At 51.9% G+C, this 14,603-nt stretch overlaps 3 protein-coding genes across 3 annotated transcripts in view; all 3 read right to left on the bottom strand.

Moving 5' to 3' along the window:
• The window catches only part of LOC138525627 (zinc finger protein 268-like), a 395,809-nt gene that overhangs the window by 135,924 nt on the left and 245,282 nt on the right, over window positions 1-14,603 (bottom strand). The gene's annotated exons all lie outside the window — the stretch shown is intronic.
• LOC138525874 (octapeptide-repeat protein T2-like) lies at window positions 4,869-5,402 on the bottom strand. Its single transcript, XM_069636163.1, has one exon. The coding sequence runs from the start codon at window positions 5,400-5,402 to the stop codon at window positions 4,869-4,871; it is 534 nt and encodes a 177-aa protein (XP_069492264.1).
• On the bottom strand, window positions 5,964-6,383 carry LOC138525873 (octapeptide-repeat protein T2-like). Its single transcript, XM_069636162.1, has one exon. The coding sequence runs from the start codon at window positions 6,381-6,383 to the stop codon at window positions 5,964-5,966; it is 420 nt and encodes a 139-aa protein (XP_069492263.1).

The following is a 14,603-nucleotide window of genomic DNA, read 5'->3' as shown; positions in this document are numbered from 1 at the left end:
GGTCTAATGGGGCTGCGACCATGAGTCGGGCGAGGTGGGCTCATGCTAGGTCTATCAATGTTACTTTGGCCTGGAGAGTCAGCTGAATGGACACTACTGTGGGTGGGACGGGCATGATGGTAGCTTACAGGGAAGGCTGGTGTAGTGGGCAGGAAAGGTGTAGGGCAGGCTATGGGGTGATGCCTTGGGCAGGCAGGGCTAGCTAAGCCGTTTGTATATGCTATGTAGCTATTACTGCTACAGGGTACATCGTTATGTGTGAGACAAAATGGGAACATGATAAAGGTGAGCCAGAGTAGCATAGTGGTGGCAGTGAGGCAGAGGCACAATGTCGAGGTAAACAATAAGGCGACAGTTATCAGATGAGGACAGGAGAGTGAGACATCAATGGAGGTAGATCAGTAGCAGATAACGGCGAAAGCACAGGGTCAGGCTAGTCACGCATGATAACATGGGCATGGGTGGTACTGCATTAGGAAGTGACAGGTCAATGCTAGTCGAGCTTGATAACATGGGCATGGGTGGTACTGCATTAGGAAGTGACGGGTCAATGCTAGTCGAGCTTGATCACATGGGCATGGGTGGTACTGCATTAGGAAGTGACGGGTCAATGCTAGTCGAGCTTGATCACATGGGCATGGGTGGTACTGCATTAGGAAGTGACGGGTCAATGCTAGTCGAGCTTGATCACATGGGCATGGGTGGTACTGCATTAGGAAGTGACGGGTCAATGCTAGTCGAGCTTGATCACATGGGCATGGGTGGTACTGCATTAGGAAGTGACGGGTCAATGCTAGTCGAGCTTGATCACATGGGCATGGGTGGTACTGCATTAGGAAGTGACGGGTCAATGCTAGTCGAGCTTGATCACATGGGCATGGGTGGTACTGCATTGGGAAGTGACGGGTCAATGCTAGTCGAGCTTGATCACATGGGCATGGGTGGTACTGCATTGGGAAGTGACGGGTCAATGCTAGTCGAGCTTGATCACATGGGCATGGGTGGTACTGCATTGGGAAGTGACGGGTCAATGCTAGTCGAGCTTGATCACATGGGCATGGGTGGTACTGCATTGGGAAGTGACGGGTCAATGCTAGTCGAGCTTGATCACATGGGCATGGGTGGTACTGCATTGGGAAGTGACGGGTCAATGCTAGTCGAGCTTGATCACATGGGCATGGGTGGTACTGCATTGGGAAGTGACGGGTCAATGCTAGTCGAGCTTGATCACATGGGCATGGGTGGTACTGCATTGGGAAGTGACGGGTCAATGCTAGTCGAGCTTGATCACATGGGCATGGGTGGTACTGCATTGGGAAGTGACGGGTCAATGCTAGTCGAGCTTGATCACATGGGCATGGGTGGTACTGCATTGGGAAGTGACGGGTCAATGCTAGTCGAGCTTGATCACATGGGCATGGGTGGTACTGCATTGGGAAGTGACGGGTCAATGCTAGTCGAGCTTGATCACATGGGCATGGGTGGTACTGCATTGGGAAGTGACGGGTCAATGCTAGTCGAGCTTGATCACATGGGCATGGGTGGTACTGCATTGGGAAGTGACGGGTCAATGCTAGTCGAGCTTGATCACATGGGCATGGGTGGTACTGCATTGGGAAGTGACGGGTCAATGCTAGTCGAGCTTGATCACATGGGCATGCGTGGTACTGCATTAGGAAGTGACGGGTCAATGCTAGTCGAGCTTGATCACATGGGCATGGGTGGTACTGCATTAGGAAGTGACGGGTCAATGCTAGTCGAGCTTGATCACATGGGCATGGGTGGTACTGCATTAGGAAGTGACGGGTCAATGCTAGTCGAGCTTGATCACATGGGCATGGGTGGTACTGCATTAGGAAGTGACGGGTCAATGCTAGTCGAGCTTGATCACATGGGCATGGGTGGTACTGCATTAGGAAGTGACGGGTCAATGCTAGTCGAGCTTGATCACATGGGCATGGGTGGTACTGCATTAGGAAGTGACGGGTCAATGCTAGTCGAGCTTGATCACATGGGCATGGGTGGTACTGCATTAGGAAGTGACGGGTCAATGCTAGTCGAGCTTGATCACATGGGCATGGGTGGTACTGCATTAGGAAGTGACGGGTCAATGCTAGTCGAGCTTGATCACATGGGCATGGGTGGTACTGCATTAGGAAGTGACGGGTCAATGCTAGTCGAGCTTGATCACATGGGCATGGGTGGTACTGCATTAGGAAGTGACGGGTCAATGCTAGTCGAGCTTGATCACATGGGCATGGGTGGTACTGCATTAGGAAGTGACGGGTCAATGCTAGTCGAGCTTGATCACATGGGCATGGGTGGTACTGCATTAGGAAGTGACGGGTCAATGCTAGTCGAGCTTGATCACATGGGCATGGGTGGTACTGCATTAGGAAGTGACGGGTCAATGCTAGTCGAGCTTGATCACATGGGCATGGGTGGTACTGCATTAGGAAGTGACGGGTCAATGCTAGTCGAGCTTGATCACATGGGCATGGGTGGTACTGCATTAGGAAGTGACGGGTCAATGCTAGTCGAGCTTGATCACATGGGCATGGGTGGTACTGCATTAGGAAGTGACGGGTCAATGCTAGTCGAGCTTGATCACATGGGCATGGGTGGCACTGCATTAGGAAGTGACGGGTCAATGCTAGTCGAGCTTGATCACATGGGCATGGGTGGCACTGCATTAGGAAGTGACGGGTCAATGCTAGTCGAGCTTGATCACATGGGCATGGGTGGCACTGCATTAGGAAGTGACGGGTCAATGCTAGTCGAGCTTGATCACATGGGCATGGGTGGTACTGCATTAGGAAGTGACGGGTCAATGCTAGTCGAGCTTGATCACATGGGCATGGGTGGTACTGCATTAGGAAGTGACGGGTCAATGCTAGTCGAGCTTGATCACATGGGCATGGGTGGTACTGCATTAGGAAGTGACGGGTCAATGCTAGTCGAGCTTGATCACATGGGCATGGGTGGTACTGCATTAGGAAGTGACGGGTCAATGCTAGTCGAGCTTGATCACATGGGCATGGGTGGTACTGCATTAGGAAGTGACGGGTCAATGCTAGTCGAGCTTGATCACATGGGCATGGGTGGTACTGCATTAGGAAGTGACGGGTCAATGCTAGTCGAGCTTGATCACATGGGCATGGGTGGTACTGCATTAGGAAGTGACAGGTCAATGCTAGTCGAGCTTGATCACATGGGCATGGGTGGTACTGCATTAGGAAGTGACGGGTCAATGCTAGTCGAGCTTGATCACATGGGCATGGGTGGTACTGCATTAGGAAGTGACGGGTCAATGCTAGTCGAGCTTGATCACATGGGCATGGGTGGTACTGCATTAGGAAGTGACAGGTCAATGCTAGTCGAGCTTGATCACATGGGCATGGGTGGTACTGCATTAGGAAGTGACAGGTCAATGCTAGTCGAGCTTGATCACATGGGCATGGGTGGTACTGCATTAGGAAGTGACGGGTCAATGCTAGTCGAGCTTGATCACATGGGCATGGGTGGTACTGCATTAGGAAGTGACAGGTCAATGCTAGTCGAGCTTGATCACATGGGCATGGGTGGTACTGCATTAGGAAGTGACAGGTCAATGCTAGTCGAGCTTGATCACATGGGCATGGGTGGTACTGCATTAGGAAGTGACGGGTCAATGCTAGTCGAGCTTGATCACATGGGCATGGGTGGTACTGCATTAGGAAGTGACGGGTCAATGCTAGTCGAGCTTGATCACATGGGCATGGGTGGTACTGCATTAGGAAGTGACGGGTCAATGCTAGTCGAGCTTGATCACATGGGCATGGGTGGTACTGCATTAGGAAGTGACAGGTCAATGCTAGTCGAGCTTGATCACATGGGCATGGGTGGTACTGCATTAGGAAGTGACAGGTCAATGCTAGTCGAGCTTGATCACAGGGAGGTAGTAGATGGATCAATACAGAACGGCGTGTAAAGATGCTCCATGCAGGCAGGTAGGACCCAGAAGGGGAACCGATTTAGAAATGATGGCAGAGTATGGAATCGATTTCTCAGTACTTCCTAGCAATACCCGGGATCAGTATAAAATCACAATGAAAGCAGTATCTAGAATCAGGTTGCACAGTACTTTAAAACAATGCCTGGATCGGTAACGTAAACGGTACCGTATGGTTAGATGCCTAGTATCTAGATTGGGGTTTCGCAATGCCTAGATTCGATAGTCAACGTGATAACAGAACATGTTAGATGGTGGTGGGTAAGTAACAGGAGGTTGATAGTGGCTTTCAGATGGCAAAGCGCACCGGCTGCCAGGCCTGGATGTTAGCTGGCATATCAGGCAAGCGTGTTATAGTAGGATATTAGCCATCCTAAAACTGTGTTTATATTAATGTAAACCTTAAAGAGCTGACAGGGTGGTACAAAGAAATGAAGGCAACATAAGCAAAGCATTGCGGGCCCTATTTTCGGAAATCAATGATGGTTATGTTAAAGATAAACACAGAGTCCAAGACCTCCATTACTCTGCGATTGCCGTGCCATCATGAGATGCAGTATCAAGGGTTAGTACTTAGCTGGGGGGTGGCACATGTAGAGCCCCTGGCGCAGGGCGCACGTCCAGCCACGTCAGGCTCAGTCAGAAGCCTTCCTTGGATGCTTAAATTGGGGCCGGCTCAGGCGTGCCGGTGCCCCACGATAGGCTATGGGCGGGTGGTTTTCATAGCGGGATAATGTAATGGGCACATCAATAGTGGCACCGCTGCTTGGTATCAAAATGCAGCTTTGGATTTAAGGATTATGCCAATTATATGTATAATTGCAGCGGTCGGCTTCCCTCGCTGGCTTCCCTCGCTGGCTTCCCTCTCTGGCTTCCCTCATTGGCTTCCCTCGCTGGCTTCCCTCGCTGGCTTCCCTCGCTGGTTTACCTCGCTGGCTTCCCTCGCTGGCATCCCTCGCTGGCTTCCCTTCCCTCGCTGGCTTCCCTCGCTGGCATCCCTCGCTGGCTGGCTTCCCTCGCTGGCATCCCTCGCTGGCATCCCTCGCTCGCTGGCTTCCCTCGCTGGCTTCCCTCGCTGGCTTCCCTCATTGGCTTCCCTCGCTGGCTTCCCTCGCTGGCTTCCCTCGCTGGCATCCCTCGCTGGCATCCCTCGCTCGCTGGCTTCCCTCGCTGGCATCCCTCGCTGGCATCCCTCGCTGGCATCCCTCGCTCGCTGGCTTCCCTCGCTGGCTTCCCTCATTGGCTTCCCTCGCTGGCTTCCCTCGCTGGCTTCCCTCGCTGGCTTCCCTCGCTGGTTTACCTCGCTGGCTTCCCTCGCTGGCATCCCTCGCTGGCTTCCCTTCCCTCGCTGGCTTCCCTCGCTGGCATCCCTCGCTGGCTGGCTTCCCTCGCTGGCATCCCTCGCTGGCATCCCTCGCTCGCTGGCTTCCCTCGCTGGCTTCCCTCATTGGCTTCCCTCGCTGGCTTCCCTCGCTGGCTTCCCTCGCTGGCATCCCTCGCTGGCATCCCTCGCTCGCTGGCTTCCCTCGCTGGCATCCCTCGCTGGCATCCCTCGCTGGCATCCCTCGCTCGCTGGCTTCCCTCATTGGCTTCCCTCGCTGGCTTCCCTCGCTGGCTTCCCTCGCTGGCTTCCCTCATTGGCTTCCCTCGCTGGCTTCTCTCATTGGCTTCCCTCGCTGGCTTCCCTCGCTGGCTTCCCTCATTGGCTTCCCTCGCTGGCTTCTCTCATTGGCTTCCCTCGCTGGCTTCCCTCATTGGCTTCCCTCGCTGGCTTCCCTCATTGGCTTCCCTCGCTGGCTTCTCTCATTGGCTTCTCTCATTGGCTTCCCTCGCTGGCTTCCCTCATTGGCTTCCCTCGCTGGCTTCCCTCGCTGGCTTCCCTCATTGGCTTCCCTCGCTGGCTTCTCTCATTGGCTTCCCTCGCTGGCTTCCCTCGCTGGCTTCCCTCGCTGGCTTCCCTCACTGGCTTCCCTCATTGGCTTCCCTCGCTGGCTTCCCTCGCTGGCTTCCCTCGCTGGCATCCCTCGCTCGCTGGCTTCCCTCGCTGGCTTCCCTCGCTGGCTTCCCTCGCTGGCATCCCTCGCTCGCTGGCTTCCCTCGCTGGCTTCCCTCGCTGGCTTCCCTCGCTGGCTTCCTTCGCTGGCTTCCCTCGCTGGCTTCCCTCGCTGGCTTCTCTCATTGGCTTCCCTCGCTGGCTTCCTCGCTGGCTTCCCTCGCTGGCTTCTCTCATTGGCTTCCCTCGCTGGCTTCCCTCGCTGGCTTCCCTCATTGGCTTCCCTCGCTGGCTTCTCTCATTGGCTTCCCTCGCTGGCTTCCCTCGCTGGCTTCCCTCACTGGCTTCCCTCATTGGCTTCCCTCGCTGGCTTCCCTCGCTGGCTTCCCTCGCTGGCATCCCTCGCTCGCTGGCTTCCCTCGCTGGCTTCCCTCGCTGGCTTCCCTCGCTGGCATCCCTCGCTCGCTGGCTTCCCTCGCTGGCTTCCCTCGCTGGCTTCCTTCGCTGGCTTCCCTCGCTGGCTTCCCTCGCTGGCTTCTCTCATTGGCTTCCCTCGCTGGCTTCCTCGCTGGCTTCTCTCATTGGCTTCCCTCGCTGGCTTCCCTCATTGGCTTCCCTCGCTGGCTTCTCTCATTGGCTTCCCTCGCTGGCTTACCTCGCTGGCTTCCCTCGCTGGCTTCCCTCACTGGCTTCCCTCATTGGCTTCCCTCGCTGGCTTCCCTCGCTGGCTTCCCTCGCTGGCATCCCTCGCTCGCTGGCTTCCCTCGCTGGCTTCCCTTGCTGGCTTCCCTCGCTGGCATCCCTCGCTCGCTGGCTTCCCTCGCTGGCTTCCCTCGCTGGCTTCCCTCGCTGGCTTCTCTCATTGGCTTCCCTCGCTGGCTTCCTCGCTGGCTTCCCTCGCTGGCTTCTCTCATTGGCTTCCCTCGCTGGATTCTCTCATTGGCTTCCCTCGCTGGCTTCCCTCGCTGGCTTCCCTCATTGGCTTCCCTCGCTGGCTTCTCTCATTGGCTTCCCTCGCTGGCTTCCCTCGCTGGCTTCCCTCGCTGGCTTCCCTCACTGGCTTCCCTCATTGGCTTCCCTCGCTGGCTTCCCTCGCTGGCATCCCTCGCTCGCTGGCTTCCCTCGCTGGCTTCCCTCGCTGGCTTCCCTCGCTGGCATCCCTCGCTCGCTGGCTTCCCTCGCTGGCTTCCCTCGCTGGCTTCCTTCGCTGGCTTCCCTCGCTGGCTTCCCTCGCTGGCTTCTCTCATTGGCTTCCCTCGCTGGCTTCCTCGCTGGCTTCCCTCGCTGGCTTCTCTCATTGGCTTCCCTCGCTGGCTTCCCTCGCTGGCTTCCCTCATTGGCTTCCCTCGCTGGCTTCTCTCATTGGCTTCCCTCGCTGGCTTCCCTCGCTGGCTTCCCTCGCTGGCTTCCCTCACTGGCTTCCCTCATTGGCTTCCCTCGCTGGCTTCCCTCGCTGGCTTCCCTCGCTGGCATCCCTCGCTCGCTGGCTTCCCTCGCTGGCTTCCCTCGCTGGCTTCCCTCGCTGGCATCCCTCGCTCGCTGGCTTCCCTCGCTGGCTTCCCTCGCTGGCTTCCTTCGCTGGCTTCCCTCGCTGGCTTCCCTCGCTGGCTTCTCTCATTGGCTTCCCTCGCTGGCTTCCTCGCTGGCTTCCCTCGCTGGCTTCTCTCATTGGCTTCCCTCGCTGGCTTCCCTCGCTGGCTTCCCTCATTGGCTTCCCTCGCTGGCTTCTCTCATTGGCTTCCCTCGCTGGCTTCCCTCGCTGGCTTCCCTCGCTGGCTTCCCTTACTGGCTTCCCTCATTGGCTTCCCTCGCTGGCTTCCCTCGCTGGCTTCCCTCGCTGGCATCCCTCGCTCGCTGGCTTCCCTCGCTGGCTTCCCTCGCTGGCTTCCCTCGCTGGCTTCTCTCATTGGCTTCCCTCGCTGGCTTCCTCGCTGGCTTCCCTCGCTGGCTTCTCTCATTGGCTTCCCTCGCTGGCTTCCCTCGCTGGCTTCCCTCATTGGCTTCCCTCGCTGGCTTCTCTCATTGGCTTCCCTCGCTGGCTTCCCTCGCTGGCTTCCCTCGCTGGCTTCCCTCACGGCTTCCCTCATTGGCTTCCCTCGCTGGCTTCCCTCGCTGGCTTCCCTCGCTGGCATCCCTCGCTCGCTGGCTTCCCTCGCTGGCTTCCCTCGCTGGCTTCCCTCGCTGGCATCCCTCGCTCGCTGGCTTCCCTCGCTGGCTTCCCTCGCTGGCTTCCTTCGCTGGCTTCCCTCGCTGGCTTCCCTCGCTGGCTTCTCTCATTGGCTTCCCTCGCTGGCTTCCTCGCTGGCTTCCCTCGCTGGCTTCTCTCATTGGCTTCCCTCGCTGGCTTCCCTCGCTGGCTTCCCTCATTGGCTTCCCTCGCTGGCTTCTCTCATTGGCTTCCCTCGCTGGCTTCCCTCGCTGGCTTCCCTCGCTGGCTTCCCTCACTGGCTTCCCTCATTGGCTTCCCTCGCTGGCTTCCCTCGCTGGCTGGCTTCCCTCGCTGGCTTCCCTCGCTGGCTGGCTTCCCTCGCTGGCTTCCCTCGCTGGCTTCCCTCGCTGGCTTCCCTCGCTGGCTTCTGTGCTGCGGGGAGCTCCTGCTCCAGCTCTGCATGTGGCAGGATGGGTTGTTCTCATTGATTCTAGTTTATGTTGTAAGCTGCCATATACAATTACATAGCACGCCTCTAAGTTAGAGCAGCTCGTAAATACATGTCTTATTGATTCACAGATTCTGCAGTATCTGGCGGTGAAGGCAACCTTCCATCTAGACCCCCAGACTGGGCTTAACGGCAGATGATTAACCCTCATCAATAAACGCAATCTGCAGGTTAAGGCATAGTATAAGATACTTTTCAAGGTTCCGAAAATCGTGGGTAATCACAGATACTGCTGTATCGTTTTTCAGTGTAGCCAAATTATCTAGATTTTTTATCCAGTCCAACTTGTTTATTTTATTCACAAATATTCTTTTCAGGAAATCAAAATGTTGGCATTTCGAGAAATCAGGGATTCAGTCAATCCTTTAAAAAAACGGTAATATTAAGCCGTGCATTACGATCTCCTGTTTTACCTGGCTCAGCCAACATAATAAGCCGGATTGCTTCCTAGAAAGGAAACCTCAAATGTATTCTAGCTTTAATGTATAAGAGGCCCCGCCTCTTCAGGGCGAATGCCCCCCTAGACAGTAGACCCAACTCAAGTTGAGATGGGGGACGGCAGGCCTAGAATTCTGCATCAAAACGACGCCTACATTTTATCCAAGCAGCCATAGTCTTTCTTTTCCAAAGCTTCCAGACCATACAATAGACTATGGCAGAACCGCTGTCTGCATCAAGTTAACATAGCAAGCAACCAATGCCCCGCATGCTGTACCGAACATGCATAGGTCAATGATATCATTTGTTTAGCTTTCCTGATCTTTGTTTCAATACTCTTTGCATGGGGATTAGTACTCGGGTATTGTTCCGTATATCCCAGCATTCCCGGCCCAGAGTACAGCACCACTCAGTTCACCTTTTTATTGGAAAACAGCATTGACCTCGTTTTCCCCCATGTTGCCCTCTAATTCATTGATTAAGCTCTTCACACCCAGAAATGTAGGACTGAACATAATCAAATCGTATGCATATAACATGGATGTACCAACAGTTTGACCAATTTTAGGGGAGTGTTTGGCACTCCGATCCAACCGACGTGCACCCCTGCTTTGCCCCCTAATGATCCGCATTCTTTCTAACAACATTGCACCATCCCCCAAACCAATCTGAGTAGAGTCATCGCTATGTAGGGCTACAATCATTTCAAGTAGCCTTCTGGGACAGCCCATGTTCTCCAGTTTGTTCCACAATATGAAGCAATTGATTGATTTGAAAGCAGAGTACAAATCAATCTATACTACATATAGTGGGGGATTTCCTCTGGCACCGGCACGTGAGGTTAGTGCATCCAACAACCTGATGTCATATATTGTATTTGCCCCGGGGCCAAAATCCAGTTTGGAACCTATGAAGCAAATTATTAGCCACTGCCAAGGACTGTAACTCCACCATCACATAAGATGCAAAAGCAATGCTGCTGATGTCTAGCAGGACAGTGACCTCTAGTTCTCAGGTGAGAGGCTCACCCTCCTTATATACAGGTAGTATGGGGGAGTTCTCTTTCATTGCATACCTTCCTATAGAGGTGCAGCGGGATCGTAGCCCAGCCTTTAGGATCTGGCTTCAGGACAGCTGCTGCCAGCCGTTAGGCCCTGGAGCTCTAGAGCTTTTTAAGTTCTTAATCTGATCATATAGACTTTGCCAGCTAAATGGCAAAGTCCACTCTTGGTTTTCCTCCTTCACTGGGTTCCAAACTCTACAGCCCAAAGCGTCATCGTACATTTTGCCACCAGTAAAGGTCCCCCACACTTGTTCAGGTATAGGATTGACAATCTTTACTACCCCTTGCCATAGTGTATTCTTTTTACGCAACACCCCAGCCATACGTTGCAAGTTTAGATTCTGCTTCTCCAAATTGTGGCTTTTCACCCTGGTTCGATGCACATTTTTACACTTCTCACTCAGGCCAGCGCTACCTTCCGACATCTTCCCATGATTTTTTAAATGGCGGATTTCCCTCCGGAGACTGTGCTTCAGGGCTGGAATCCCAGGGTCGCCTCCACCATTCACAGCATTCCCCTTAACACCCCTCAGCTTGCCCGGCTGAATTCCAACTCGGAGCCATAACCTTCAAACAATCCTCCATTTCGGTTGCTGTAAATTTAGGCAAGCGCAGGCTTGCGGCTGGAAAGGGGGCAGGTTGAATAGCTGCGCAAGCTTTTTGAATATTTCCTGCTGACCAAATCATTTGGTTTTTTGCATGATTTGTGCCCACCTCACCAATCCCCTGGGCTTTCCGCCCTACACAGCAATCTATATACAAACTAAGCAGTGCTTTGCCATAACCTGAAAGTCATTCACACTTTCATACAGCGTGTTATTACCACAGCAGTAATCCAATGTGGCAGATTTTGACCCCCATCCGCCAGGTGACCTGCCCCGGACTATCACTACCCGTTCAACCAATCCCAATCCGACAAGTAGTGTACCCACTTTGTCCCTTGTACATTTCTACAGTTGCAAATCATACTATAAACAGGAGGCAGGTTTGCAAAAGTGGCATCACCCCACACTCAGGTCACCCCCAATAAAGATGAAATCTTGTTTATCTCGGAGGGCCCAACTCCAGAGAATCTCATCTATGGCATCAAAAACATAATTTGTGTGGGCCCCTCCCAGGGGATCGTGCACATTAATAAGCAACATGGACCATGATGATTCCATTGTGTGCAACGTTACCTCCATTGCAAGCCCAATTTTACAATCAGACCGCTCAGCAATGCCAGAGGGGCGGCCCACCGACCCTTTTACTGCCAGCTGTTGGTATATCACATATTCGTCCAGAGAGTAAGGGGAACATATCCACGTCTCCTGTAACATACATATAAGGCACTGAGTAAGGCACTGAGTGAGGCACTGAGTGAGGCACCGACTAAGGCACTGAGTGAGGCACTGAGCAAGGCACAGAGTAAGGCACTGAGTAGGGCACAGAGTAAGGCACTGAGTAAGGCACTGAGTAAGCCGAGACAGCGTCGGACCATTTACAGAGTGTGAAATGCCTCTGGTACTCCGGCAGGTAATGGGTGCTGCCACACCTTCTAGGAGCCCCTTCCGCCATTTCCACCCCTCATTATTATCAAAGGGTTCATCATTTGTATTCGGCTGAGGGCTCTGCAACTGTGTCAGCTCTTTACAACCATCTACTGAGGCTTTTGGAGGCCCTGTGTCCAAGTCACCCCCTAAATAGACAGTAGAGTCCTTATGTGTTCTGACCAAGAGAGCAGTCTCAGGGAGCATACAATGTAACTTGGTCATACAATCATGTCTCTCGCCCAAAGGCTGAATAAAATCAAAATCACGTGATTGTAATGGGCGTAAAGATGGAATTTTAGCAAAAAGCGGTAGCACGTCTGTTCGGTCTATATTGGATTTAGTTAGGGCTTTCGCGATTATAGTTAAACATAAGGGGTCCAAGGCCGCTGCCGGGCTTACGAACTCACCAGGCCCCAGTTGCACCTGCACCCACCTTTTCCCCTTGTTTACTACCAGATGATTAACATGGTTTTGTACCTCTACCCGTGTGTCATTAGGAGGGGGGGCCAGTGCTTGGATACTTGCTTCATCCAAATCCCCACACACTGATGAGTTGTTCATTTGTGTTTCCTGAATGACCCAAGGGCCAGCCTTTTGCTGCTTTCTTCTTTGTCTTTTGCTGACCTTTTTACCAACTGTCCTCACTCTAGAAGGGACAGAGGCTTCTGACTGAATAGTTGAATTCCTATTATGTCCCGGTTCTTGCTTGACAGAGACCTCCCCAGAGTTGTTCGTCGGTTCCACTAGTCGTTGAAGTCTCTTCACCCTCATCCTTCCTTTTGCGTGGAATACGTGAGTGGAGATATGTCTTGCCATATGATTTGTTGTTTCTTAAATTGTACTTCTTAGTTCTATCCGTTACCTTTCCCGGCATTTTCACCCGATATCCGCATGTCCATCTCACTCTAGGGACGCAAGAACACTGCCGCCAAATCCCTCTGTAGCAGTTTAAGTGGATTGAGATACCGGTGTGCGGGTAAAGTGGCAGCTCACCTTTCACTGCCTTCAGTGGACCATGGTAGACCACCTCTGCTCCCCCTCTCCGTTCCGTGGGTTTATGAGGTTTAAAAGTCCTTTGCTATGAAAATTTAGTAAAAAACTTTGTTAAAGGGAGGTTATGGTTACAAGTCAAATAAAAAAACCTGAAATTCGCCAGTTATGGTGAGCTAAGCAACCATAACTCACGCCACCACCGTGCACTGCTAAGACTCATTTTCAAAAAAGATAGCAGGCGCCCCTCTCCACTTTGAGAGTTCGCAGCCATCACTTTTTGGTCACTGTACCTTTCACAGATGGGAAATATCCATTTGCATATCAGTCTTTGTCCCACCCATATTGGCAGTCCAGCACTGAAATGCTATGGCAATTCCTCTCTGAACAAGAGTACCAAAAGCAACCCCATACACGTGTTTCAGCCTTGTTGGACCTCATCAGTGAGGAGAAGCTGTGCCTCTCTGAGCACAGTGAGCAGGGAGTCCACGTCTGGGTTCCCCCACTGCTAAGACTAACACACAGAACATCAAAGATGACATCACAAATGTTATTTATGGCATCACCGATGAAAAGTCACTACAAGAGGTTGGGTTTACAATGTTGGTAGCAACATATCAGTGGTGATCGAGAGACCTCTCATGAACTAATTAATATATTTAAAAATATACTCATTTAAAAAAAAATGTTATATTGGCGTGTTGTTAATACAGCAACCTGATAATACATACACAGGCATGGGTGCAGCATGCACCATAGAAGTACAGTATTTTTAATCTGGTAATATTGGCCAGTAAAATAATACATGCAAGCTTATCCGAATGTTGACTAATGTTAAACTTGGAATTATTAGTGTTAAATGATTTCTAACGCCATTTGATGATTATATCAGATTTTATTAGCATAAGACTACGCGACAGCAGGCGCTGACAACAACCAGACGTCAACTGAAAATCTACTCCATTCCAGAACCTCTCAACGTAACAATACAAGACTTACCACACACTTGTGGATAGTACAAACAATACACATGAAGAGCCACAATGCATAGAAATCTGAGGCACATACAGGGAAACTCCAGTGAGGAGGAAAGAAACATCACCAGAACATGGCAATAACATTAGAGTTCATCATCATGTACACAAATGAATTGTGTGTTTGAGGCCTGCTTATTTGAATTTTAAAATTCTCTCTGTCAGTGACCAAAAACAAGTGGCCTAGACAGGTGATGTCATGATATTTGTGATAGTCTTAGCAGTGAATAGTGGTGGCGCGAGTTATGGTTGCTTGGCTTACCATAACTGGCAATTTTCTGGGATTTTACTTGTAATCATAACGTCCCTTTAACACTTTAACAACGTTTATTTCACTGAATATATATATATATATATATATATATATATATATATATATATACATATGTGTGTGTGTGAAAACTCAGAGGAGAGGCACCAACATTCCATTGCCATTAAAGCACAGTCTGGGGACCAACCATAATAGAAGCAGCACCCACATGAGTTAGACATACATCTTAATTCCATATCGCTAAAAAAAGAAAATATAAAAATACAGACAAGAAAAAGAAATCCACATGACGTGTTTCGCAGCCGACCGGTCACTTGTTCACATATAAAAATTCCCAAAACCAAGCACAGTTTATAACAAAAAAGTTAGACTGACAAAAGCACCTAATTAGACATAAGGGCTCATTACAAGTTTGCCGGTCCAGATACGACGACACCGCTAAACTTGCCAGTGCCGTTGTATCCGGACCGGCAAACTACGAGCTGTGCTCGCGGGTGCCTTTCTGCCCGCCAAGTCTTACCTGGTGGGCAGAGCTGCACCCACGAGCACAGCATGCCTGTATCACCGGTACCGTTATGAACAGTGCCAGTGCTACAGGCATCCCCATTCCCATTGAGCCATATGGGGCTCAAAT

The sequence above is a fragment of the Ambystoma mexicanum genome, chromosome 7p, assembly GCF_040938575.1.
Source record: "Ambystoma mexicanum isolate Mex_15411 chromosome 7p, UKY_AmexF1_1, whole genome shotgun sequence".
In the NCBI taxonomy this organism is placed as follows: domain Eukaryota; kingdom Metazoa; phylum Chordata; class Amphibia; order Caudata; family Ambystomatidae; genus Ambystoma; species Ambystoma mexicanum.
The sequence above is the reverse complement of the archived record's forward strand: the minus strand, read 5'-3'. Positions and strand labels throughout refer to the sequence as shown.

Excerpts from the sequence above, each read along its gene's own strand:
- LOC138525874 (XM_069636163.1), bottom strand. The coding sequence starts at position 5,402 with ATGCCAGCGAGGGATGCCAGCGAGGGAAGCCAGCCAGCGAGGGATGCC.
- LOC138525873 (XM_069636162.1), bottom strand. The coding sequence starts at position 6,383 with ATGCCAGCGAGGGAAGCCAGCGAGGGAAGCCAGCGAGGGAAGCCAATG.